Below are 25,848 nucleotides of genomic sequence, written 5' to 3' on the forward strand. Positions count from 1 at the left end.
CGCGCCGGCACGTGACCGGCCGCTAGGCCAGGCGGAAGGCGGTCGCGGGGACACACGCGCAGGCGCCGTAAGAGGCCAGAGGAAGAGCGCGGGCAGCGCGCCAGGGAGTTCTGTGTGGACTATAGAGCCTGGCGGGCACACTTGAGTAAGTGTGTTCAGGACCAGATTTTGCCATTTCTTTTGCTTTTCTTATCTGTAAAATGATACTGATGATGATAAAAGTACTGAACTCAACGGAATTATTGGGAAAGTGCCTAGAACATTTAGAAGCATATAGTAACTGCTCCACAATTAGGAGCTATTATTTTTGTTTACCAAGAATTTTACCACCATCTCACCTCCTCACACGAGCTCCTGTCGTCATACTTGGCGACTTCAGGGTTCAGTAGAACCATTGCATACAGCTCCGCAGGTTGTGCACTGCTCAAGGCCAGAAAATGCCTTTCACATAGACCGTTATGTGAGCCGTACCCCTTTGAGTGGTACAAAACTGGCCACTCACCCAAAATGAGCACCTATCTTATCAGGTCTTTGAACATGGAAAAGCCTAGAAGCTGAGATTCATGATGGAGTGTGGGGCACAGGGACACAGCTCGATTCTTGCCTGTGGTACTGATGAGACAGTGACCTGCTCTCCTCCCCATCACAACTCTAGGTCCTTGCAAGACTTGGGCTAACTCTCACCCTCTGTAAAACAAGGGAGTGGCTAGCTCTCCGGGAAAAGGGAGAGGGAAAAGCTACTGTCAAATGCTCAGCAACTGGAACAAGCTGTCCCAGTGGAGATAACAAGCTCTTGTCCTAGTCTGGTACCCCATCTCTGAACAGCATATTGTCTAATTACAGTTCATCACCATGAAGCTCTAAGGACAGCATGACCAGAAATGCCAGTCATTTCGCCTCATAATTCTCCATGCACTCTCTCTTTTAAAGGAGTACTAGGTGGCAGATGGGAATTTTAAAAAAGCCTTCCCAGGCCAACAGAAACTACCCTATCATTCGAACGTTGTGATGGACAATACCCATTGCCCTGTGGCCCAGGCTTGGAACCTATAGGTGAGCTAGGGCCTGCTAGGCTGGCTTGCCAGGGGGCCCAGGACACCAGGAAGTATGAATATCTTGAAGACCCCGAATCACAAAATAGAGATTATTTAACCCTTTTGTTTGTTCAACTATTCATGGTCCATACCCAGAGCAGGCCAGTGCTGGAACCCAACATAATGATCCTCTCCAGGACAGCTCAGGTTGGTAGGGGAGATGGATTCAACTTACAAGAGGTGACAAATTCTAGGAAAGGGGGAAGAAGAAAGGGGGGGCATCAACCACACACAGAGAAGCAGGAGAGGGTGATGAAGAAAAAAGTCCTGGGGTAGTGATTTATTTTTAAAATTTTTTTCTGGGGTAGTGATTTCTAAGTTTATAGAAATGATGGGTAGCAGCATTAAGTCAGTTGATGTAGGAAAGAGCCTTCTAGGCTAAGGAAACAGCACAGGCACTGTTGTGAAACTAAAAAAGCAAACCGTAGTCTAGAAATGAAGTGATTTAGTGTTCTTACAGCACAGACAGTAATGAAAAAGTGGGACTTTGACAGTAGTGAGGGCAGAGAAGTGTGCGTGGGGCAGGTCAGGTAGGACCTCTTAAACCATACTCGTTTGCACAGTATGCAGTCAGCAGGGTGGAATTAAAGAATATTCACAATCAATGTGGTCTTTGAAGTCATCTAGATTAATCCTCATCCCCAACATAAGAATCAACTCCACTTATCCATACAACAGTTTGTGGAGCACCAGACCTGTGCCAGGTTATGAGCTGGAATGGAGATGACGAATACTCATTCAGTTGTCAGCTTCTAATGGGGGAAGAGAGACAAGTAACCAGGCAATTGTAAAGCCAAGTGAAAAGAGGTCAAACTTGAAGTCTAGTAAAACATGGAAAATTCCAGAAACTGATTCATGACTGAGTGTAAGGCAAAAGGGCATCGGGTCTCTGTGGTAGGCAGAATTCTAAAATGGTCCCCAAGATTCCCACTCCATGGTGTACATGGCTGTATAATCCCTTCGAGTGTGGGGAGAACTTGTGAATATGATGGGATTTCGCTCTCGTTATTGTTACACGGCAAAGGTAAAGGGATTATGCAGACATAACGAATCTCCGTATCAGTTGACTTTGAAGTAGTCAGAAGGAAAATTGGTCTGGGTGGACTTAAATCAGGGAAGTCCTTTAAAAGAAAGTGCAAGCCTTACCTGTAGGACAAATTCAAAGCAGCACATTCTCCTGTTCACCTTTAAACTTCCATGTTGTGGAGAGGGCTACATGACAGGGAATGTGGAGCAGCCTCCAGGTGTGGAGGGCTTCAGTCCTACACAAGGAACTGAATTTGGCCAACAGTAAGCTTGGAAGAGGACCCTGAGCCTCAGTTGAGATCAGAGTCTTGGCTGACAGCTTGATTTCAGACTGGTGAGACCCAGGGCAAAGGACCCAGCTAACCTACACTTCGATGTGTGAGCTGGGGAAAGATAAATTTGTGGTATTTTGTTACACAGCAGGTGACTGAAAATCACATACACCCAAACAAGCTCAGGCAAAAAGCTTCATTGGCTCACATAACTGAAAAGTTCTTGCCCTTCTGCATCCTCTCTCCCTTCTCTCAGCTGCCCACCTCTTCCTGTTGACTGTTCACCCACAGGTCTTGGTTCATAACAGGGCTCTGTCAGTGCTAGGTCTCAAGTACTTTCTACATCTGACTCTGTGAAATACAGTTGAATTGTCTTTATCCTGGCATTTCCAAGAAAAGCCTTGACATGTCCCACTGGTTCTGTCACCTGCCTCAGCCTGAACCAATCATGTGGCCACTATGTGCTGATTGGTTTGGCCTGAGTCTCATGCTCCACCATTGAGCCAGGGGCATAACTCTGTATAAAACTTGGGCAGAGTGTGAGAAAGAGGTGGAGAGCGTAATTTTAGTGATTCCCCTAGGATTCCTAATGCACCTTTTTAACCGGTTTGCCTTCAAAGAACATCCTGCTTCATGTACAGCATAAAGACCTTATAATATAGTGGATTCCCATTTTCTCTCTTCTGTTCTTCACGCGGTTGTCATACACTTTTATTACACTTTTTTTTTTTTTAAGGTTTTATATGACACAGAGAGAGAGCACATGTAGGGGAGCAGCAGCAGAGGGAGAGGGAGAAGCAGGCTCCCTGCCGAGCAGGGAGCCCGACACGGGGCTTGATCCCAGGACCCTGGAATCATGACCTGAGCCGAAGGCAGACGCTCAACGACTGAGCCACCCAGGCGTCCCCCCCTTTTTTTTTTTTTAGATTTTATTTATTCATTTGACAGAGAGAGACAGCGAGAGAGGGAACACAAGCAGGGGGAGTGGGAGAGGGAGAAGCAGGCTTCCCGCTGAGCAGGGAGCCCGATGCAGGGCTCGATCCCAGGACCCCGGGATCATGAACTGAGCCGAAGTCGGACACCCAACGACTGAGCCACCCAGGTGCCCCTATTACACTTTATTCTTAAATCCTTTCTCTTCCCCTTCTCCCGCCCCCAATCTCCACCCTGCACTTGTAGAGAACAACTTAACTACATTCTGTCACCAGAGGTTAGTTTGCATTTTCTAGAATTTTATATGGACGGACTCAAACCGTATGTAGGCTTTTTGTCTGGCTTTCACTCAGCATAATTATTTTAAAGTTAATCCACGTTAATGCATGTACAAGTGTATTCCTTTTATTGCTCAGTATTTCATTGTACAGATATACCACCATTCCCTGTATACATATTTTTTATTTTTACATATGCTATAATTACACAATCTAAAGGATGGCTCATGAGCCAAGAATGGCTCTAACAATTTTAAATGATTGGGGGTGGGGGGGGAAAGGCCAAAAGAGTAACTTGTAGCACATAAAAATTATGTGAAATTCAAATCTTAAGAGTCCATAAAGCTTTACTGGAACACAGCCATGCTGATACACCTACTGCCTAAGACTGATTCCGCTCCACAGCAGTAGAGTGCTTACAAGAGATCATAGGACATGCAAAACTTAATATTATTTACATGCTCCTTTACAGAAGATTTGCTGACCTCTGTAGACTTATTTTAAAGCAATTAAATTTTAAATTTTACTTCCATTTATTCCATTTCCAGCACTCTTAATTTCGTTGTAGACCCACATTTCTGTCTGGTTTCACATTCCTTCTGCCTGAAGAACTTCCTTTAATATTTCTAGTTGAAACAGAGGTCTTCTGGCAATGTATTCCCTCAGTTTTTCTTTTTCTTCTAAAGACTTTATTTCCCCTTCATTTTCAAAGATATTTTCACTGGGTGTGGGACTCTGGGTTGACAGGTTTTCTTCTTTCAGCGCTGGTCACTCCAGTCTTCTGGCTTGCATCATTTGGTAATTTTTTGCTTCCTCTGTAGGTCGTCATTTTTTCTCTGGGCTGGTCTTTAAGATTCTGTTTCAGCATTTTTTTGTTGTTTTAGCAATTTTGATATGCCTAGTATGTGTATACATATATTTTGTTTGGTGTTCTTTGAGCGTCTTGGATCTATGACTTACTGTCCTTAATTTTAGAAAATTCCCAACCTTTATTTCTTCAACTATTTCTTTCTTTGTGTGATTTCATTTGGCCTCTTGTGCTCCAACAACCCTGGGCAGCTGCTCCAACTTCAGCACGGGTCCCAGAAGGAACCACAGGGAACAAACTGGAGTCCAATCAGCACAGGAGCCCAGCCCAGCCTCAACCTAAAGCAGAGCTGTTTGGCTGAATCCAGTTTAGACAGTTGAACTACAGTTACAGTTGACCTAGAGATTTGTGTGAGGCAGAAGTGTTTTTGGTGAAAGGTCCAGAGAGCCAAAGAGAGAAAGAAAAAATTTGTAATGACTGGCTAGAAACCTGGACAGAGAATCTTGGCAGCACAGCTATGCAAAGGCAGGAAGCAGAACTGAGCCAGGAGACATGGGTTCTGATCCCAGGTGCAGGCCCTGCTGGCTCGACCATGCTAAGGCTGGGCCTCTTCCCTAACCAGCTCTAGCAGCCCTTCCTCTGGGAAGGCTTCCTTGACCCAATTCTCTCTGCCCCAAGAGCTTAGGATTCCTTCCCGCAGACTGAGTTTTTGTGACATTTATCTTTTTTCTTTCAAGATTTTATTTGAGAGAGAATCAGAGAGCAGAAGCAGGGGGAGCAGCAGAGGGAGCAAAGAAGCAGGCTCCCCATTGAGCAGGGAGCCCAACGCTGGGGATTGATCCCAGGACTGTGGGATCATGACCCGAGCCAAAGGCAGACACTCTGACTGAGCCACCCAGGCGCCCCTGTGACATTTAACTTAACCTCACCTCCCAGAGGCCAACTACTGTTAACATGTAGTTTTCTTCCAATTTTTCTTGGAGGCAGCCTATTTCAGTTTCTACCTTGAAAGGCCCTGAGGCTATCTCCCATCTCCCTAGGGGCATTCAAACCCTAGCCCCTAGCCTCTATGGCCCATCTGTATCCATGCCCAGTGTCTTGGGTGGGGGGGTCACTGTGACTTTGATATCCACTTACCTTCAGAATGAATTCTTCTTTCTGCCACCTGGGAACTTCCATTTCTTTCTTTGAAATTGGCTATTTATTTAAAGTAAATTGTTATTTTAGCCAGCATCCTTATGGTATTTAGAGCAGGAGGTAGGTGGCCACCTGCTTAGTCTACCATGTTGACTGGCAATCTGATTTTTCCAGTAACTCTTTTTAGAAACACAGTTCCCCATATACATAGTTTTGTTTCTCACTTTTCTATTTGACAAGAACACATTTCCCCATGGGTTTATGTCTCATCTCTTCCAATCTCCATTGTTTAGCACAGGGCTGGGCTCATGAACACCTACTAATGTTTGTTGAAGGGCATCTGATATAAACAAATGAACTCTGGAAAGACCAGTCAATAAGGTGTGTGTGTAAGGAACCCTGGGCTGAGGGGGATGGAGCTGAGTGGGTGAATGGGGAACAGAAGAAGGTGTGCATCAGAGTGTGGAGAACTGTGGGTATGTAAGCTTCTTCACAGGAAATTCACTGTGGAGTTCCCAGAACTGTTCACACAGAAAAAAGCAATGTCCTCCTCCTTCCTTTCTAGGTAATTCTACAAATGTTTATCTATAGCTGAGACTGACTCACAGGGTGGGATCAGGAAACCACTTACCAGCTGCCGCTGCTTTTCCTTTTTCTTCTTTAGAGAAGGCAAGAAAATTCTGTCAAAGCAGGTGATGCAAGAATGAAGCTGAGTCAGAAATACTCAATCCCCTCAGGAACTTCTCCAAGAAAAGGAGTGGCCATTTTATTAGCTCCCATCTGGAAGCATTAACATTGAGACCACTAAGAATCCCTGGTGATTACGGCCACAGGGAGGCAAATCCACACTGTAATTTGCTACAGGGCAAGAATAGTTTTCAGTAGATAAATTAAAAATTCAAAGGAGATAGAGTGATAATCTTAGAGGGAATTAGTGAAACGGGGTGGGAACAGACAAGGCAATGTTGGCCTTCATGCAAATTACAAACGACTTTCATCGTTGAAAATCGGTCACATTTAATGGATGGATTTTTTTTTTCTTCAAGAAGACACTTTACCATCATCTACTGTGAAATTGTAGGAATGAATGCACCAACCTGTGGCGTCCCTATACACGTGACATTCGCTTTCTGCACATGAATCTGCACAACTGTACAATGGAAATGAGCATTTAGTCCAACTGTAGTGTGTGCCGGGCACTTTCCAAACATTTATCATCGAATGTGAACCACTACCCTATGAAAACAGGTATTTAGACCCCAATTTTACAGATGAAGAAAGTATTAGAACATCTGGGGCAGGGAGGAAGAGAAGAGGATATGATCAGGAAATAAAGGGCAAAGGGGGCTTAACCTGGGCAGTAGGCTCATGGGTGTGTTATAGCCTCAGAAAGGTTAAGTAACTGATCCCAAACCACACACCCAGACAGAACTCTGTTTAGAACCAGGACATTTGCAGTTCTTCTAGGTTACTTCTCTGAAGTGGTTCAATTTAGCACAGAATCATAGTAAGATACAAAATCTAGAAATAGTACTTGAATACATTGACTCCAGAGCCAGACTATCTTGTGACACCCTCTATACATCTATTTTACTTTGAGAATAGTCTGAATTTCATATTATTATACACAGGTGGTGGAAAGCAGGGCTGTTGGCATCAAAGTCTACTGAATTGGTCAGCATCACTGCTTAGTCTTCAGCCACTTCTATTTCACCAAGCGCTCATTAAATAAACATTTTCAGTCTGACCCATGGCTTATAATTACAGCTGCAAACTTAAGGGCAAGAGTCTTCTGACCTTGAGATGCTCTTTATGCAATAATACATACTTCCATTACTTACTGTGGGGGGGTGTGGGAAGGTGAAGTGGGAGTGGAGATGGAAATACCTTTGATTGAGCATCTGTTATGCGCCTGGTATGGTGCTAGGCATTTTCCATGTGCTACTCTATTCAATCCTCTTCAATCCTGAGGGATATTGGTGCACTTTTTAAAAAAAAAAGGTTTTTATGAGGATGCACAGATTAGTAAGATATATAAGGTCAGCAGGGAGCTTACATGTAGGCGGGGAGAGACAATAATACAATAAAAAGCTCAGGTGTTACAAGACAGGGGAAAGGGAGTAGTGATGGCAGTGTGGGGAAGCAGGCTGAGGGGACTTGAGATAGGGTGAGTATCTGCTTGGATCAAGGTTTTTAGACTTGTTTTTTGAGGAGGGAACCAGGGACTACTTTACTTCAAAGCCTTTTGGTTAACTTTTTCCTCAAGCAGGAAAAGACCCTGGGGAAGACAGCCTCTCTAGCAAGCATGTCCCATGAGGAAAATCAGCCACAGTCACTGGAGTTGAGGCACAAGGGAGATCACCAGCTGGGGGCAGGCAAGGACTGATGGCTGAGCAAATATTCAACCCAACCCTAATCTTGGGAGAGAATCTGCTGGTGGGAATCTGTAGGCAGTGGTAAAAAAAACTAGATTCTTCAAGAGATGTTCAAATGGTCAGTTCTAATTATAACCACACTTGACAACAGGTGAGGCAAGATGAAATTTAAAGACTGAGAGGAAATGAAAATTCCCCAATCTGTCAACCAATCTCCAATTTTCTTGACTATTTTAGGACTATGGTAATTAGCCATACCCCGAAGACAATTTTACAAAATAGATTCCTCTGTCTCTAACAGGCCCACTCTAGCAATTTAGTCTTCCTGTCTCATGTATAAAATGGAAATAAAATTAAAGTTCATGAAAAGTTAGGGTTAGAGATTACACAATAGTTCCTCTTACCTAAACCATGTCTCAACTCCCAATATTAATAACAAGTGGATGTCATAAAATAGTATGCAGTGAAGATTTAAAAGAAACTAGAAGTCTGAGATAACAGCATTTCCTGATTTCAATTTTTAAAAATTGTGGTCAAATGAGAATGATCAAATGGCAACTCAAGTATATAATCTTGCAGAATTGACTCATTTGGCACTGATAAGCAAGTAAACTTTTTCACCTCTTTTACCAGCCCTTTGAATAGTTTCTGTTTAAGCTGCCAAATATGTTCCTATAAGCTCTCCAGAACATCTTGAAGTCAGGACTCTGCAAGTTACCTCCAGGGCGCAGGTATCTCCAAGGCTGACCGTCCACAGGGCTTACTACCATTCACTCAACACCGATCTTTTCTGCAATTGAACAAAGCCGTCTCTGTGGACCTTTTTCTTTAAGCACCAAACTTTCTAAATCAGTGTTAGAGCTGAAAAGGAACTCAGAAGACACCTCACCCAACCTCACCCTGACTGAGCACACAGAGGACGAGGAGGTCCAGAGAATGGATCGTACTGTGTATCACTTGCAAAGTCAGGACCCAGAACCAATCCTCCATACCAGGGGAATTACGTTTATCAAGAGCGTAGCAGGTGCCAGATACTTGACATTTACTCTCATTCAATCCCAAGAAAGCAGTGGCCCCATTTTATAGATGATGAAACAGATTCACAAGTTAAGTAACTTGCCAAGTAGCCCAGTAAATGACAAGGGCAGGAATGAAACCAATCCTGTTTAGCAACAACATCATGCTCTCTTCACTGACTCTTGAGGTCAAAAACTTCCAGACTTCAGTGCTCCTCAACCAATCTTAATCCATCCCATTTCACATCTCCATCAACCCAAAATTAAATTCAAAGCACACGAAAGCTAAGCCATCTATCACACACGGTGTCGGTTGGAGAAGCATACTGCTCAGGCTGCAGGGACATTTCATTTGTTTAAATGTTTTTATTTAAAAAAAATTAAAGACCTTCATGGCACAACTTCTTCCCAGCACAGTTATGTTTTAGTTATACCAATTACAATACAATTACAACCAATAAATCAAGGGGGCGAGGGGGAACTTCTGACTTCAAACTTAAAAAAAAGGGGGGGCCACTTCAAACAAAGTTAAAAAATACTTAAAAAACCTTTCAGAGTAATTGCCAACACAACTGTCTTATATTGGCATTCCATTTCCTGCCATCTAATCAATGCAGACACAGGTAGTGCTGAGAAATAAAGTGTCCCAATACAAGGTATACAGATGAGGTAATTTACAACAACACAGAAGTTGTTACTCTGTAAACCCTTGCCCCCCACCCACCCGCCCAACTGGGTCTTCTTTTTTTCATGCTTCTGCAGTGACTCCTTAAGTAGCATTTTAAAAACTTCTATTTATTTTAAAAGGCTCTTGGGTGGCATTTCAGAGTCCTCTGCATTCACCTTCCGTCTCTTGCAAGGTCTGATGCGTTTTTAGGAGGTCCAGCTGTCTGCAGCTCCCCACATCAACCTCAGCCACAACTAGATTCTCTGAGCTATAAGGGTGGGATGTGAAGTCTTGATTTACAACCCTCCTCCCCACCTCAAAAGAAAGAATTCATTAGTCCTAAGTGTCCTGTTCAAATCACAATCCAGTGCAAACGTAATCACAAATTGCATCTCTGGCACATCCGGTGCTTTTAGCTTCTGCACAAATTCAACATGGTAACCCCCACAGCATTCTAGGGCATAAAAGGGTCAAGAACAATAAATATCCACTGTTAAGTGGCCACAAGAAAGAAAATCACCCTGCCACACAGAATGTTTTCCCTATGGTTGAGAAGCATTATAAAAGGAGGCTTTAGCTTCCTCTAAAGTTTACCGTTATATTCACGAAAGCCACCACCTTGATCAAGTTACTAGAGCCAAGATGGGTTATAAAGTTAGATAAGTTCATTAAATTCAACTCGTGAAACAATTATGCTTGTCTATGGCGCCCAGGCGAGAAAGGCTTATGATCTATAAAGGTAGGAGAAAGGGGAACTAAGACTTTAGGCCTTCAAATATGTTGGAAGAATTTTTCCTAGTTCCCACAAGCAGCTACTGTAATGAAAGAACAGGAGAAAATACAGAGCTGATGGTTTTGCTATTGTGCTTAAAAAACTAGGCTTCCTCAGTGAAGCACCTGATAAACTTAGGTGGTTGGATTACAGTGGAAAATCCACTTTACACACACACAAACACACAAAAACTGGCGACTTTTCCATCCCCAATCCCTGCACTGCTGAGACACAAAATGAGTTTTATGGCAAAGGATCCTTAATCCCCAGAGACGCTTTGGCTTGTGGTGCTTTTTTAAGGCCTCTCTGCCCTGCCCGGTACCATGGGTCGAATGAGGGGGGTGTATAAAAATGGGGGCCTTGGGAAGCCTCCACGGTACAGGGTTGCAGGCCCCTCAGATGTGAACGTGAGACACCCACCCAGCGAGACCTTTACACAGGGAACTTAAATCTAACCTTGATAAATAAAACCAAACGTTTATTTACACCAAAGAATTCCAACACTGGATCTTTCACATATGAAGGACAAAGTATTATATATATACACACAGCAAGGGGTGGCAGGGCTGTAACAAGAGAGTTTATAGTTTTCCCACAATTACAGGTCTACCATTTCAGTTTCACTGGAGATAGTGGCTCTGCTCCTACCTCTCAGATACATTTACAAGACTGAGGGGCAGGTCTTCTCACTGGATGGCATGTGAAGGAAGGGGAAGAAAGGAAGAAAAGAAGGTAGAAAGCTTAAGATGAAACTCGGTGTGGCCACATCTTCCATTAGCTCTTTTTAAAGAGTTGCTAGCATGAAACCTATATAGACAATGTTTTTCTTTTGTAAAAAGCAATAAGTTAAGCCCAGTAACTAACTGAATTCAAAATGGCCAAGTCAAAGAAAACTGAAAAAGATTTTTCCTCCCCCTCCCACCAGCTATAGAGCACATGGGGAGATGATAGGGGAGAGGACCAAGGTAAGGAGCCTGGGAGGGAAGGTATTATAATCTTAAACTGAACTGAAATTAAAAGTAGAAGTGAGCTGGATTTAGGGTTAGGTCAATAAGACATGATTCATACTGAACAGAAGTTTTCAGGACCTGTCTGCACTTTGGGTAGATTTTCAGCATCTCAATGAAACTAAGACATATTTCCACTAGATTCACCAGGACAACCCCACTGAAGTACTTGGAGTAGTGTGAGAAAAGTGACCAGCAGTACACTGCTCTTGTAGCTTGGGCCCTCCCTTCCTCCTTCCTTCCCACCTCCCTTGAAGAAGCTACAACATTTTTGTAATCTCTGGAGAAGAGCACGAGATATAAACCCCCCATAGTGTGGGATGGTGGGGGAGCAATGGTGGACATGGGAAGATATCTCCACCCAAATGCAGCAGCCGGGATTGAGGCTGGTTCATCTTTGTTCTTTAGTGATGAGAAACTGAATTTGAAAGGGGGGAAAAATTTTGTCCGTGAAATATTCCACCTGCAGGTAATTTTTCAGGGAATCCCCTGAGTTATGAAAAGTTCGAGTTAAAAAAAAGAAGGAAAAAAAAAAAAAGAAAATCAGCCTATTATAATTTTTTTTTTATGACTGAACTACTATAAATCCACAAGCAACGGTTCAGACACGGTGCTTCTGCAGTGTTTCACCCCTCCCCGCCAGGCGCAAGCTGTGTCAGGGAGAGCGCGGACGCCCCCGCCTCTGCTCAGGCATCAGGAGACAGAAGGGGCCGTTACTGCTGAGCGCCTGCGGCAGCTGGAACAGGCATCCCAAGGGGGTTGGCCGCAGCAATCACTGGTGAGCCTGCCAGAGGTCCAAGGGGTGAAGGGGTTGGCACTGAAGAAATCCCTAAAAGAAAACAGCTAACAGTGAGCCAGATACCAACCATGGAAATCTTAGTCACCAGTTTTACATAATACCTATTTCAAAAGTGACACAACAGTTATTTTCTCTCTCTCTCTGTAATCTCTACACCCAACATGCGGCTCAAACTTACAACCCCAAAGATCAAGAGTTGCAGGCTCTTCTGACTGAGACAAGCCAGGAACTCCACTCGTTCTTTTTCTGAAGGCCTCTACTCACCCAGATTTTTACAGATTAAATCTAATTTCAAATTAAAATTAATTTCTAATCAATTTAGGAGACAGGTAAAGAAATCCAAGCTTGGAGAGTTTAAGAAGTCTGTACAAAGCACACAGCTAAGTAAGTGGCAACTATGCTTGAATTAAAACTGATGCCTGTCTAGGGCAGAACTATCCAACCAAACTTTCTGCTCTGTAACCTCTGTTAATAAAGTGGTCACTACCCACACGTGGCTACTGAGAAATTGCAATATGGCTAGTGCAACCAAGGAGCCATGTTTTAAATTTTATTCTATTTTAATTAATTTAAATAGTCACATATGGCTAGTTATGGCCCTACTGAAGAGCACAAGGCTGGAGCCAAAGCTCATGCATTCTTGTATCATGCTGCCTAGTTAAGCTGGCAGCTTTCAAAATTATCAAAAGTCATTTTCAGTGAGGAAATGCTAAAATAGTGTTTTAGAATTTATTGCCATTTGTTTTTTTCTACTCATCTAATGACCAGGATTACCCTCAATCTGCCCCCCTCAATTATCCAGTTAATTTTCAAATTGTTATATATGTATTTTTTTTAAACAGGTACAAAATACCAAAGGTTCAGAAGAGTGTACAGTAAAAAATTTCTCTTGCCCTTTTGCTTGGCCAACTTATGGTACCGTTTTTGGGGTGTATCCTTCCAGAAATATTTTATGCATATACATGAATATAATTTTATAAGAATGTGCATATAAAAGTCATATATAAGAATGTGATTATATAATTATATATTTTTGCCCTGGTCTTGGACATGGTTCTGCATTTGGCTCTTTTCATTTCACATTATTATTTTGGAGTTGAAGCTAAAAAAGAACATGAAACGCTCATTCTTTTCTCTGGCTATACAGCTCTGCACTGAATGGATGTCCCATAATTGATTTAACCAGTTTCCCACTGGGAGCTGTTTTCAATGCTTTGCTATTACAAATAAGGCTACAATTAGCAGCCCTGGATATGTATCATTTTGCCCATAGGCAAGATACCTAGAGGATAAGTTCTAGAAGGTAGCTAGTTCTTAAAAAAACAAAAACAAAACAAAACAAAACAACAACAAAAAACAATTGTGACAGTTCTTTGAGTGTGTCTGAGTAAATGTTCTCTCACTACCACAAGTACACCAGCATGGATGTTGCCTACATGTATAACTCTTAGGGGTTGAGCCTATGGTTTCTTTTACAAAATTGTGTACTCTGTACAAAAACTCGCTCTTAATTCACGATGACTCAACAATAATGAGGAATAATTTCACATAAGCCCTTACAATTTACTAGGCACATTACAGATGCTCTGGAGAACGATTCTTATGCCTATGTATAAACCCCACCTTTACCCCCACCCCTAATTTCTTAATCTTGTTTGTGAGGATCATGCAACTACTGTCACTCTAAACTATGAGATGAAAGGATCTCTTTTTACTCTTCATGGTTTGTTGGGACTTTCAAGTCCCTCTGTGAAAAATTTTTGGGACTCTGGCCTAGAAGAGACTGTTGATACCATACACAGTGTCACTGAAGTATACCAGGTGTCAAGCATGCTGAAGCCTGGTGAGGAGACCACGCAGGTCAGTACTGTCAGGAAGATAATCATATTGGAAAAGAGAAGGACCACAAGAAACCAGGCCACAAAGAGGGAGCAAACCTAAGAATAACAACTGACTTCTACTTTTGTCCCCCCAGGAGAGTTACCAGTGAGCTGACCTGACATCATACTGGCGCTGCTCACAGGCGTACTGCCCCCCGGCATGCTAGATGAGCCCATTCGAGCCTGGTCCTTCACAACAGTATCTAGAAAAGACAAAAAGGGTAGGTTCTGTTGAAGGTAATGGTCTGGGGCCTCAAAGCAGCCATCCTCAATCTTTGTTATTTCATTTATAGTCTATGTTATTCCAGAAGAACAGAAGGTGGCAAGAGCCTTCACCATGAATTAGACAAGTAATATAAAATAGAACTACCCTTCCTGTCAAACTGTGATAGAAGCCAACTCTTAGGGCGCCTGGGTGGCTCAGATGGTTAAGCGTCTGCCTTCGGCTCAGGTCATGATTTCAGGGTCCTGGGATCGAGTCCCGCATCGGGCTCCCTGCTCCTTGGGAGCCTGCTTCTCCCTCTGCCTCTCTCTCTCTGTCTCTCATGAATAAATAAATAAAATCTTTAAAAATAAAAAAAAAGAAGCCAACTCTTAAACCAAATTGGAGGAAGATGTGGTAATTATCCAGAGCAGAGCTAATTTAAAACAAAAATGATCTTGTTAGGTTTTTTTTTTTTTAGGATTTTATTTATTTGACAGAGAGAGACAGTGACAGAGGGAACACAAGCAGGGGAAGTGGGAGAGGGAGAAGCAGGCCTCCCGCCGAGCAGAGAACCCGATGCAGGGCTCGATCCCAGGACCCTGGGATCATGACCTGAGCTGAAGGCAGATGCCCAACGACTGAGCCACCCAGGCGCCCTGATCTTGTTAGGTTTTAATGAGACAATACAATCTAACCTGGCCAAGACAATAATATATTATCAGACTGAACTGCTTTTATTGCAGTCCACAGCTCAGCTGTCAAGCATGGTGCACAACTGGCCAAAGCTACAGGTTTGTGCAGGTTGATGCTATGATCAGACTTCATTCTCCACTTCAATCACCCTGTCAGTTTGCTTCAGGTACAGAAGACTGGGCAAGATTGTAATCAATTCACTACAAAACCATCTCACCACTCCCCAAGGAGCGATCCAACATTGAGGCTAACGTCACTGTGAGGATGGTGTGGGACTAAGTGGCATTTTCACCCAGGACAGCGCAGTTAGCTATGCTCACAAACCTAGGTCACGGTGTTCATATGATAAGATGTTCAAGCCTCCTTGGCTTTCTCCAATGAATGAGTACCAGACAAGGTCAGACAAAGGGCTGCTGTTCTAATCCAACCACTCCAGACTCAAAAAGTGTCACCACACGGGAAGAAAAGCAGTTTACTTGGGAGTGACCATGTGGCAGACACTCTGTTAGAGAACTAGAAGCCTCCCAACAATTCTGCAAGACAGTTGCCATCACTAAGGGCAGCTGGGATTTCAATTCTGTTGGGCCCAGAGCTTTCTTCACAACACATATTCTCCCCTGCCTTGTAGAGTCGGCTGGGTGGGCCTGCACAAGCTTTGTGGACTGGACAGTTGGACTCACAGAAATAGGGGTGCTCCATGGCCTCTCTTGCGGTAAGCCGTGACTGGTGGTCGTATCGCAGCAGCTTGTCCAAGAAATCCAAGGCCTCAGGGCTGACAAGGTGCTGGTTTTCGCTGTGGACAAAGCGTTCCCATCGCTTACGGGAGTGTCTGTAGAGCCAAAGGGGGAATGAGAAATGGACTGAGGGGCACAGAAGCCCAACATTTCACTTCTAGATTTTCTTTAGTGGCTAGTAGCCCAGCCACTAGCAAAGAAAGATCAAAGCTCAAGAGAGTAGGTCTTGTACCACTCTGCCACTAGGGAGACAACAAAACTAATTGGAGAGACTGGAAATAGCAGTGTTGCAGAAAAGAGAAATGGGTCCTCACGATACTACAAAACGTAATTCAGGTTACTTTACAGGATTAAGTGCTCCTGTGTAGCAAAGAGGTCAGGTGCTGGGTTAATCAGGCCTCGTTCCCACCCCCACAAAAATTCCTAACATCTCTACCACTTGGTCAGCAAAAGCCTTTTCATCAGGCAAGTCCACCTCCTCTAGTTAAGTGGTTAATGAATTTGTATTTTGTCTAGTTCCTATTGTCAGAGTCGACTGTTGGCAAATCAGTCTTGAAGAATGCATTTCCTTTTTCTATTACTCTTAGGGTTTTGTCATTTGGAGAAACAAGCTAAATCAAGAGATTTTGATTTTTGACTCAATTGTACTCTTCTCCTGAAACCTACAATTCGTTCACTGACAGAATCTGCCAACCATACTTTCTACACTCAGACTCCTGGTAAGTGAATCTGGGAAATGGGCCATTCAGTTCAATGCTTTCACTACAGGCCTACCCATGCAACACCCTGCATCACCAGACCAATGACACACTTGCAGTGTTGGCAAAGAGAATGTAATCTATTTTGAGGATCCGAAGTATCTGTTTACATCCAAGTGCTTAAGGCACAGAAGCACAGATTTTATGACTTACCTGCCCAAGATATCGTTGAAACGTGGATCTAATTCAATGTTGTATTTGTCAATATAGTCATATAAATCTTCTGTCCCCAGAACCTTGGCTATCCTCACCAACTAGGATCGAAAAGAGACAAAAACCCACACCACAAACACATTACATAATTAAGTCAACCAGCCATAAGTGAATTAACAGAAAAGGGTTGCCATGGTTAAAGGTATGAATGTGAACTCGTCACAATTTATTTAAAATTTCTGGGTGCCTGGGTGGCTCAGCTGGTTAAGCGTCTGCCTTCGGCTCAGGTCATGATCCCAGAGTCCTGGGATTGAGTCCCGCATTGGGATCCCTGCTCGGCGGGGAGTCTAATTCTTCCTCTACCCCTCCCCACTGCTTGTGATCTCGCTCTAATAAATAAAATCTTAAAAAAAAAAAATTTTGTGGGGCACCTGGGTGGCTCAGTCATTAAACGGGGGCCTTCAGCTCAGGTCATGATCCCAGGGTCCTGGGATCAAGCCCCACATCGCGCTCCCTGCTTGGCAGGAAGCCTGCTTCTCCTTCTCACACACTCCCTGCTTGTGTTCCCTCTCTTGCTCTCTGTCAAATAAATAAATAAAATCTTAAAAAAAAAAAAATTGTGCATGGCAGGAAGGGATTTCCATATAAAATTCCCTAATTATTACTCAATATGAAGATGTCAGGAAAAAAGCAAACTGTCTTATAACCTTGTTCCTTCCCCTTGAAATGTCTCCCTGGTCAAGCTTTATTCCCCCCACCTCACAACCCAACCGAAGATGTCACTTCTTTTGGGAATATGCTCTGGTACATTCAGACCGCTCACTCCCACTAACTGCCTTTTGTACCTGGTCTACAACTCTACTCTGACACTTATGACTGCAACTTATTGCCTTACATGTTCTTTCCCTTACTGGATAGATTATGAACCATGTGAGAGAAGGGACTATTCTTTTCTTTTTTTGCTGTATTCCTCAATCCTGCATGGTCCTGACAATAGAGTTACTGATTTTAACTGAATTCAGGAGGTATTCTTTGACTCATTAAAAATGGGCATTGTGCTCAAACAAGGCAACAGTACCTGCCACATGGTCCTAGAATCATTCCAGGTTCTCTTGAATGAAATGGCCCCTTGATCTTCAAGGGGAAGTGAAGCTAGTATAAAAAAACACCATCTATATTTCTACTGACAAACATCAACTTAATCCATAAAAAGAGACAAAAGGATCATAGAAATACCACATATAAACCAGTATATTGGAGGAAACATTCCCAACATGTTGGAGGAAATAACTCTAACGAAAGCTCACCACTAGGAGATTCTAAGGTAATATTCCATTTCTTAAACTACTTTTATTTGTATATATGTTTTATAAAACAATTTACATGTGTATTCACAATAAAGCAAGCACTGCACATTAAGAAGACTAGGAGAAAAACTCTGATTTCAAAAGGCTAAAGTGGTAGCTCCCAAAACACCAATCTGAAAATCAGTGTCAGCTTGGCTGAAGAAGTGATAAGCTGAAAGTTATTCTAGGGGCCCACCCTAAGAGATTCTGAATCAACAGGTCTCAAGTGGGGGCCGGTCATCTGTATTTTAACAAGATCCATAGTAGTTTTCTAATGGGTAGGCAGATCTGGCCATCACTAAGTTAGCCCAGTAGGTTCCCTAATGGGAACAACATTATCACCTGATCATAATTATCATGTCCATGGAAAAATGGCTCCTTCCGGAAGATCATACTTGCCAGCATACAACCCAAGCTCCACATATCCAAACTATAATCGTACATCTGCATTAAAGTAAAAAAGTCAGTTATCATATATAAAATAAGAATGAAGTATCTTCTCAAAATAAAAATTGCTCTTTACTCTTAAAAAAAAAAAAAATACACACACCCACACACACACACAACTCCACGGACTCAAAATCCAAAAACCAGTAACACCTTCATGTATTTTCAGTCTTTTTTTCTATGCCCCCACCCTGTTTCAAAACAATCTGTATACTATTTGGAATTGCTTTTCCACTTACCTAAGAAGGTCCCAAATTGTTACAGCCCATGGAAAACTTTTAATGTGTAGCATTATTATAATGCATAAATGTTTCAAAATTTAATCTTTATCCTATAATAAGACTGTGTTTTGTTTTTCATCACCATTATAAATAATGTTGTATAGAATATTTTTATGCACAAAATGTTTTTTGAATTCAGGCTTATAGTCTCAGGATTCCAGAAAAGAAATTTCTAGGACAGAGTCTGAGCTTTGTAAGGTATCTGATAATAACACCTGGGAGGACCAGTCATGAAAGGTACTCCTAAGGACTTTGTTTCTGTGAGGAGAAGGAGGGTTTTTTTCCTTTTTTTGGTAAGCAGAAGGTCTTTAGAATACAATTTAGGAAAATCATAAGAGAACATTTTTGAGTTTACCTTAACGTTGGTTAAACCTAGCTCACAATTCTCAAACTAGCTCTGGAATTTCTGATTAGAAAAAGTATCTTTGGTGTATCTTTTCCTCAGTTAGATCAAATGCAGATCTAGTCTTACTCTCCTGATATTATGACAATAAAAATAACATACGTTATGATGGATGAACTGAAGTGATTCATATTTTACACTCATGAAAGGGACAGCCATGTATGTGCATAAATAGCCTACTCAAAAGCACAAAACGACATTTTTCACAAATTAAGTGAAAAACACAGGACTGAAATTTTATCTGCCCTTCTTTTCTCACCTGATAGTCTACAAGTAGCTCTGGACCTTTGAAGTATCGGGAAGCAACTCTGACATTATATTCTTGGCCAGGATGGTAAAACTCAGCCAAACCCCAGTCTATTAGTCGTAGCTGAAAGAAAAAAAAAAAAGAAAGAATAAATCATGAGTAATTTTATCTTTCAAGCTACCCCTCACACTGTCATCAGAGTACTCTTAAAAATACCAGCCATGTCACTCTCTTACTCAAACATTTCCAGGGACTACCTAGTGCATTTAGGATGAAAATCGAACTTCTTGGGGCGCCTGGGTGGCTCAGTGGGTTAAGCGTCTGCCTTCAGCTCAGGTCATGACCCCAGGGTCCTGGGATTGAGCCCCACATTGGGCTCCCTGCTCTGTGGGGAGCCTGCTTCTCCCTCCGTCTCCCCCCACTTATGCTTGTGCTCTCTCTCAAATAAAATCTTAAAAAAAAAAAAAAAAAATCAAACTTCTTGGCTTGGCATACAGGGTTCTCCATGATCTAGTTCCTGTGCTCCAGTGAGACTTATAGTTCCTAAAAAACACCATCCCATTTTGTAATTCTGCACAATTTCTCAAACTGTTCCTCTGACTAGAGTGTCTTCCGTTGTCTAACCTAGACTCCTAACTGAACATATCCCCATCTTTGAGATATTCAAGTTAGCCCTTCAATGAAGTCTTTTCTAAATTATCCAAGTAGAACTAATCCTTGCCTTTAGCCCCCTGAACCTCAAATATATTTAATAGAATCTACAACTCTTTTATTGTATATTTGTTTTCCACCTTTCTTTTTCAATTATGCACTGTAAGCTCCTTGAGGGAAAAGACTGTATAATTCACGTCTGCAATTTTTACAATTCAACATAATGCCCAGTATGCAGAAAAAAATATTTGTGGGGTGCCTAGGTAGCTCAGCCTGCTGGACATCCAACTCTTGATTTTGGCTTGGGTCATAGTCTCAGGGTTGTAGGATCGGGCCCTGCATCAGGCTCCACACTCAGAACGGAGTCTGCTTGTCCCTCTCCTTCAGCTCCTCCCCCAGCTCTCTCTCATAAATGAATGAATGAATGAATGAATGAATAAAATCCTAAGAAGAACAATTTGCTGAGTGAATGAAGGGAAAAGCCACATAAACAGCTCCTATCAAAATGTATCCACAAAATAAAAAAAGAAGTAGGCAAGCCCAAGAGGCAACCTTATCTGCCCACTGTGCAAAGCACAATGATTTGAAGTATGAGCAGTAGGGCCTGAGCAGCTGACACTCTGGCGCCATCTCTGTAAGTTCACTGTTAACTAGGTACATACAGTGTTTTCCTTGTTTCAGTAATGAAGAGAAATGTAACAAAAGGTACAAAAGAAAGCATAACCTTTGTACGCTTTCTTTTTACCCCCTTAACATTAGTGCTTCAGAGCTCTCTTTGACTTTCTTTTCTTATCAGCAAGTACTCCAGATGACCATTTCTGGTCTGTGGCTTCACAGCACCTCAGCCTTCTCCACCTGTACTCTCTGGCCCATGCCTCCTGCCAGCTGACTCCTGCAATCACCTAACAGACATATCAAAACTAAATTTTTTTTTGTTTAAGATTTTTATTTATTTGAGAGAGAGAGAGAGAGACAGAGAACAAGCAGAGGGAGAGGGAGAAGCAGACTCCCCATAGAGCTGGAAGCCGACTAGGGGCTTAACCTCAGGACCCCGAGATCATGACCTGAGCTGAAGTCAGTCGCTTAACCGACTGAGCCACTGAGGCTCTCCAAAACCAAACCTTTGATTATTCCCTGCAAACCTGCTTCACTCAGCCTCTCCCTTCCCAGTTAAAGGTAATTCTATTCATGCTGTCATTCAGGTAAAACATTTTCACCCTGGATTGTTTCCCATACACTGTACTGCAAATCTGTCAATTGGCTCTACCACATTCTGCCATCACCACCTCCTATCTGACTTACTGCAATAGCCTTTTTTCCTAACTGGTCTCCTTGCATTCACCCGTCCTCTTCCTCTGTTCTTCTCTACAGAGCAGAAGCTTTTCATTTAAAAATGATTATGAATTCACACAAAGTTGGAGATGTTCTGTATATCCTTCACCCAATTTCCCCTAATGGTAACATGCTGCATAACTACAGTACATTAAAACCAGGTAATCAATATTGGCACAATTCAGACAGACCTTACTTTCCAGTTTTACATGCATGAAGGCGTGCAGTTCTTTGCAACTTTATCAATGCGCAGACTCACAGAACTGTTTCATCACCACAGATGTCCCTTGTGCTATCCCTTCCCCTTCACTTCCTAATCCCTGGGGCAACCCCTCTATTCTCAACCTCCAATTTTGTCATTTTGAAAATGGACTCAGTGTAACTTTTTATGATTGCTTTTTTCCCCTCAGCATGAAATCCAGCAAGCTGCGCATTATCACTAGTTCGTTCTTTCTTTTTTTCTCTTTAAAGCCACCCAGGTGCCCCAATCTGGCATTTTTCAAAATGGCTGTGCCACTCCATGTTCCCACCAGCAATGCATGAGATCAACTTTCTCTGCATTCTTGCCAGTATGTGGTATTGCCACTTTTTATTTTAATCGTTCTAACAGATACGTAATGAATTTTTTAAAATGTGAGAATATGTCAATCTTCTGCTCGAACCCTGCAAAAAAGCTCTGCATCTTCAGAGAAAAGGCCTGACAATGATCTTTAAGGTTTTACATGATCTGGTTCTCTTTACCTCTTTGATCTCATTTTGTTCCTCTCCCACTTGTTCATGCTTTCCAGCTCTATCTGTTCCAACATGCCAGGCACATTCTTGCCTCAGGGCCTTTGCACCTGCAATTTCTTCTATCTGGGACACATTTGTTTCTGTGATTACATGGCTGGCTCCCTCCAAGTGTCGTTAAAATGTCACCTTCCCAATGAAACCTTCCCTTTACAACCTTGTTTAAAACCACAATACCCTCCACCGTTCCCTATTCATGATTTATTTCTCTTCCACATCACTTTTTTTATAAAAAGATTTTATTTATTTGAGAGAGTGTGTGCAAGAAAGCATGCACATGTGCAAGAGCTGGGGAGGGGCAGAGGGAGAGGGGACTCCCCACTGAGCACGGAGCCCGAAATGGGGTTTGATCCCAGGACCCTGGGATCATGACCTGGGAAGAAGGCAGACGCTTAACTGACTGAGCCACCCAGGCGTCCCTCTTCCACATCACTTTTAACTTTCTATCCCACCAGCCTCCCACAAATGCAAGTTTCCTATGGACAAGAATTTTTTTGTCTATTTGTCTCACACCTACATCTCCAGCCTCTAGAACAATACCTATTACATAGTGTGAATCTAAAAGAATTATTAGCTGATGAATAAATCAACTATGTCTCCAAAGTCTACAACGGATAGCCATCACTGCCTACAAAAGGTGGGCCTGGTCACCTTAAAAAACTGACTATAAAGCCATGTGGTCAGTGCAGCTCTATTAAAAGCATCTGTAGAGTTCAGGGACCTCATGACACTTGCAACTAAGCAGCAGCATTTTCTGAATATTTTATCTGTATTACAACTGTGTATAGTTAATTCTCACAATAACCTAGTGGCACACAAACCAATTTACATTTTACAAGTAAGAAAAAGGAAGCAAATGAGAAAGGAGTTTCCTCAAGAGACTAGTTATTTAATAAATGAAACCAGAAGCCAGCTCTCTTGCCCAAAGCTAATGTTTTGCCCATTAATCGGTTTCTTCCCCCCCCCTTTTTTTCCAAAGTAATCTCTATGCCCAACATGGGGTCTGAACTCATAACCCCGAGATCAACAGCTGCATGCTCTACTGACTGAGTCACCCAGGGGCCCCAAATGTTTCCTTCTTGATAGTATTCTTAGGAATATGAATATTGATTTCAACATTCTGATTCATTAATGAGTTCATTCACTTACCAAACATTTATCGAGTGCTTAGTAGGTAACAGTGACTGTGACAGATGTTGAAGATGGGCTGATAACTTTATCATACGAATAAATAACACTTGGCAGTCTATCACTTTACCTTTCTGTGCTCATGATCAATCATGACATTATGGGGCTTCACATCTCTGTGCATAATTCCCATGCTGTGACAATAATCCAGGGCCTGTAGGAGGAACAGGTAGGAAAGAAAGAGTTAGCCTGCTGAAAAGTGATTTTCTTACAGTCATCTTTTTCCTCCATAGTTTTCCTTCTAGCCTCACCCCTGGGAGTCAAGGTTAGGCCAATCACTCCCACCCTATTCTTCAGACACCTGTTCAAGATTCCATAGTCAAGCAAACTCACAGCCTCTGAACTTCAAGTTCTGTTCCTACACTGTTGTTTCAACTTCCTTTCTGTTCAAAAACACCCAAAGTGTATACCAATAGCATTACTTCCAATCTCTCCCCCCTTACCCAAAGGCTGGATTATTTTCACAAACATAGGCCCCTCAGAAGAAAACTGGTCTGTCCTATAAACCTCTCATTTGAAGAACAATAATCCTCTAGCAGCTAAGAGTCCACAATAGAGGATGGCAAACCACAGCCCATGGGCCAAATATGGCCTGCTGCCTGTTTTTGTGAATAATGTCTTATTGTAACACAGCCATACCTATTTGTTTACATATCGTCTCTGGCTGCTTCTCTGTTACCACAGCAGATATGAGTAGTGTGAGAAAGACCCTATGGCCCACAAAGACAAAAATTTTACTGTTTGTCCCCTGTACCTTATTTGTGACATCAAATCTGATTTGACAACCATGTCCAATCTGAAACTAGGGTGAACTGAGCAGCATAACCTTTGGGGTTTGCTAATCCCAGCCTTCAAGCCAGCTGATGTCACTAGCCAAGTTCTTGTCCTTCCTGAAGGGCAACCTGGGTTCTTATGGTTCCCAGGGTTAGACAAGTGTATCCTTAACTTTGTGAGGTCCTGCTTGCCACAATACTGCATAAGCCAATGGAAAAATCAAGTATCTCTGCTGGCATGGTCTCTTTAGGGCACTATAAGGTTCAAATGCAGGCTTTATAGCAACCGTCATTTGGTAAGAAACTTTAGCCACCTTGTAGCAATTTTTCATCTATAAAGCTGATCTTAATGCTTATTAGGAGCAAGATAATTGGTGATCCCACTTGAGAAATCAAAGTCCACTCTAAGTCAGCAATCTCTTAAGGAGAGATTTACATAATCCTTAGGATAATGACCCTTTGAGGGCTGAGTTAGTTTACTGTTTCACTTGTTGAATTTTAAGTATACCAGAAGCTAGCATATCAGAAGTTATTTTTGTAAGTTTTGACAATTTAATTGTAACTTTCATAGGAGCACGACAGAGATAACAAATACTTTTTAAAGGGGTCCCAGCTCACTTCTAAATGCCGTTTCCAAAGCATTCTAAATTACATTCCTACTGGACTCTATTCCATAATGCTTATACCTTACCACATGGGCTCTGATGCTATTAACTTACTAAGACCTTTTATGAGGAGGCCCCTTCTTTCAGCATACTTTTCAAAGGTAACTCACGGGCTTTTCCACAGTTAATTGGACTACTTAACAAAAGGAAGATCAAACTAAAGATATTTAGTATTCCAGGTTCCCTTACCTTCAGAATCTCATACATGTAAAATCGAATATCATAGTCTGTTAACGTCTGGTACAATTGCTGTTAAAGACAAACGCAACATTTGAGCCATGAAAATAATGCTGATAGGAAGGCAATTTCTCATCTTTGTAGTAATTCAAACCAAGTCTTGGCTCATTTGCCACTGTTCCAAGATCTGTCTGTTCACTGGTCTCTACTTCTCCAACAGAAAATTTGCTTTTTATTTTATTTATTTTTTTTAAGATTTTATTTATTTGACAGAGAGAGACACAGCGAGAGAGGGAACACAAGCAGGGGGAGTGGGAGAGGGAGAAGCAGGCTTCCCGCTGAGCAGGGAGCCCGATGCGGGGCTCGATCCCAGGACCCTGGGATGATGACGTGAGCTGAAGGCAGACGCTTAACGACTGAGCCACCCAGGCGCCCCAGAAAATTTGCTTTTTAAAGGAGATACTTTGGGTCTTTATATGTAGAAGTGAAGACTTACTTAAACTTGCATTGCTCAAGCTATAATCCACTGCTAGATTTCAATTTATATATGCAACATGCATTGATGTTATACACTTGCTATAGTCTGCTTTTCACTTATCTCTAGACTTTCTCATACAAGGCATTTTGGCAAATATACAACCTCCTTAGTAGGGAACTAACCCATTTTTGGCTTACATAGTTATAGGCACTGTGGATCAGCAGTGGGTATGCAAGATGGCTTGCTGACAAATCTGTCAATTTAACAGAATTATTCCTGTCCCAATTTGAAAGTAAACTCCAAACAACTGTCATGTATCCTTTCCTGGTTCCAAAAAGTTGCAGATATTTTTACATCTACATATCATTAAATGGTTAGTGATATCCTCTGACAGTTTTCCTTGAAGTTCTTGTTCTGATTCTAAAATTGTTCTTTTTCCTTCTCTCAGCAAAGGATTCACCCAT

General features: G+C 42.2%; 1 protein-coding gene across 7 annotated transcripts in view; it reads right to left on the minus strand.

Moving 5' to 3' along the window:
* Positions 1-3,708: 3,708 nt before the first annotated feature.
* CSNK2A1 (casein kinase 2 alpha 1) overlaps positions 3,709-25,848 on the minus strand; it is a 57,889-nt gene continuing 35,749 nt past the window's right edge. For 4 of the 7 annotated variants that reach the window (XM_036121791.2, XM_036121792.2, XM_078057074.1 and 1 more), the window contains 8 exons: positions 24,919-24,978; positions 23,362-23,445; positions 19,344-19,454; positions 18,296-18,397; positions 16,608-16,708; positions 15,643-15,791; positions 14,181-14,267; positions 3,709-12,214 (listed from right to left, as the gene is read on the minus strand). In XM_036121791.2, the coding sequence (XP_035977684.1) occupies positions 12,099-12,214; positions 14,181-14,267; positions 15,643-15,791; positions 16,608-16,708; positions 18,296-18,397; positions 19,344-19,454; positions 23,362-23,445; positions 24,919-24,978 (810 nt within the window). In that variant the 3' untranslated portion in view covers positions 3,709-12,098. The remainder of the gene's footprint in view (positions 12,215-14,180; positions 14,268-15,642; positions 15,792-16,607; positions 16,709-18,295; positions 18,398-19,343; positions 19,455-23,361; positions 23,446-24,918; positions 24,979-25,848) is intronic. The other 3 variants (XR_013441997.1, XR_013441996.1, XR_013441995.1) reach the window with 3 other exon arrangements.

Source organism: Halichoerus grypus, chromosome 10, assembly GCF_964656455.1.
Source record: "Halichoerus grypus chromosome 10, mHalGry1.hap1.1, whole genome shotgun sequence".
NCBI classification, from domain to species: domain Eukaryota; kingdom Metazoa; phylum Chordata; class Mammalia; order Carnivora; family Phocidae; genus Halichoerus; species Halichoerus grypus.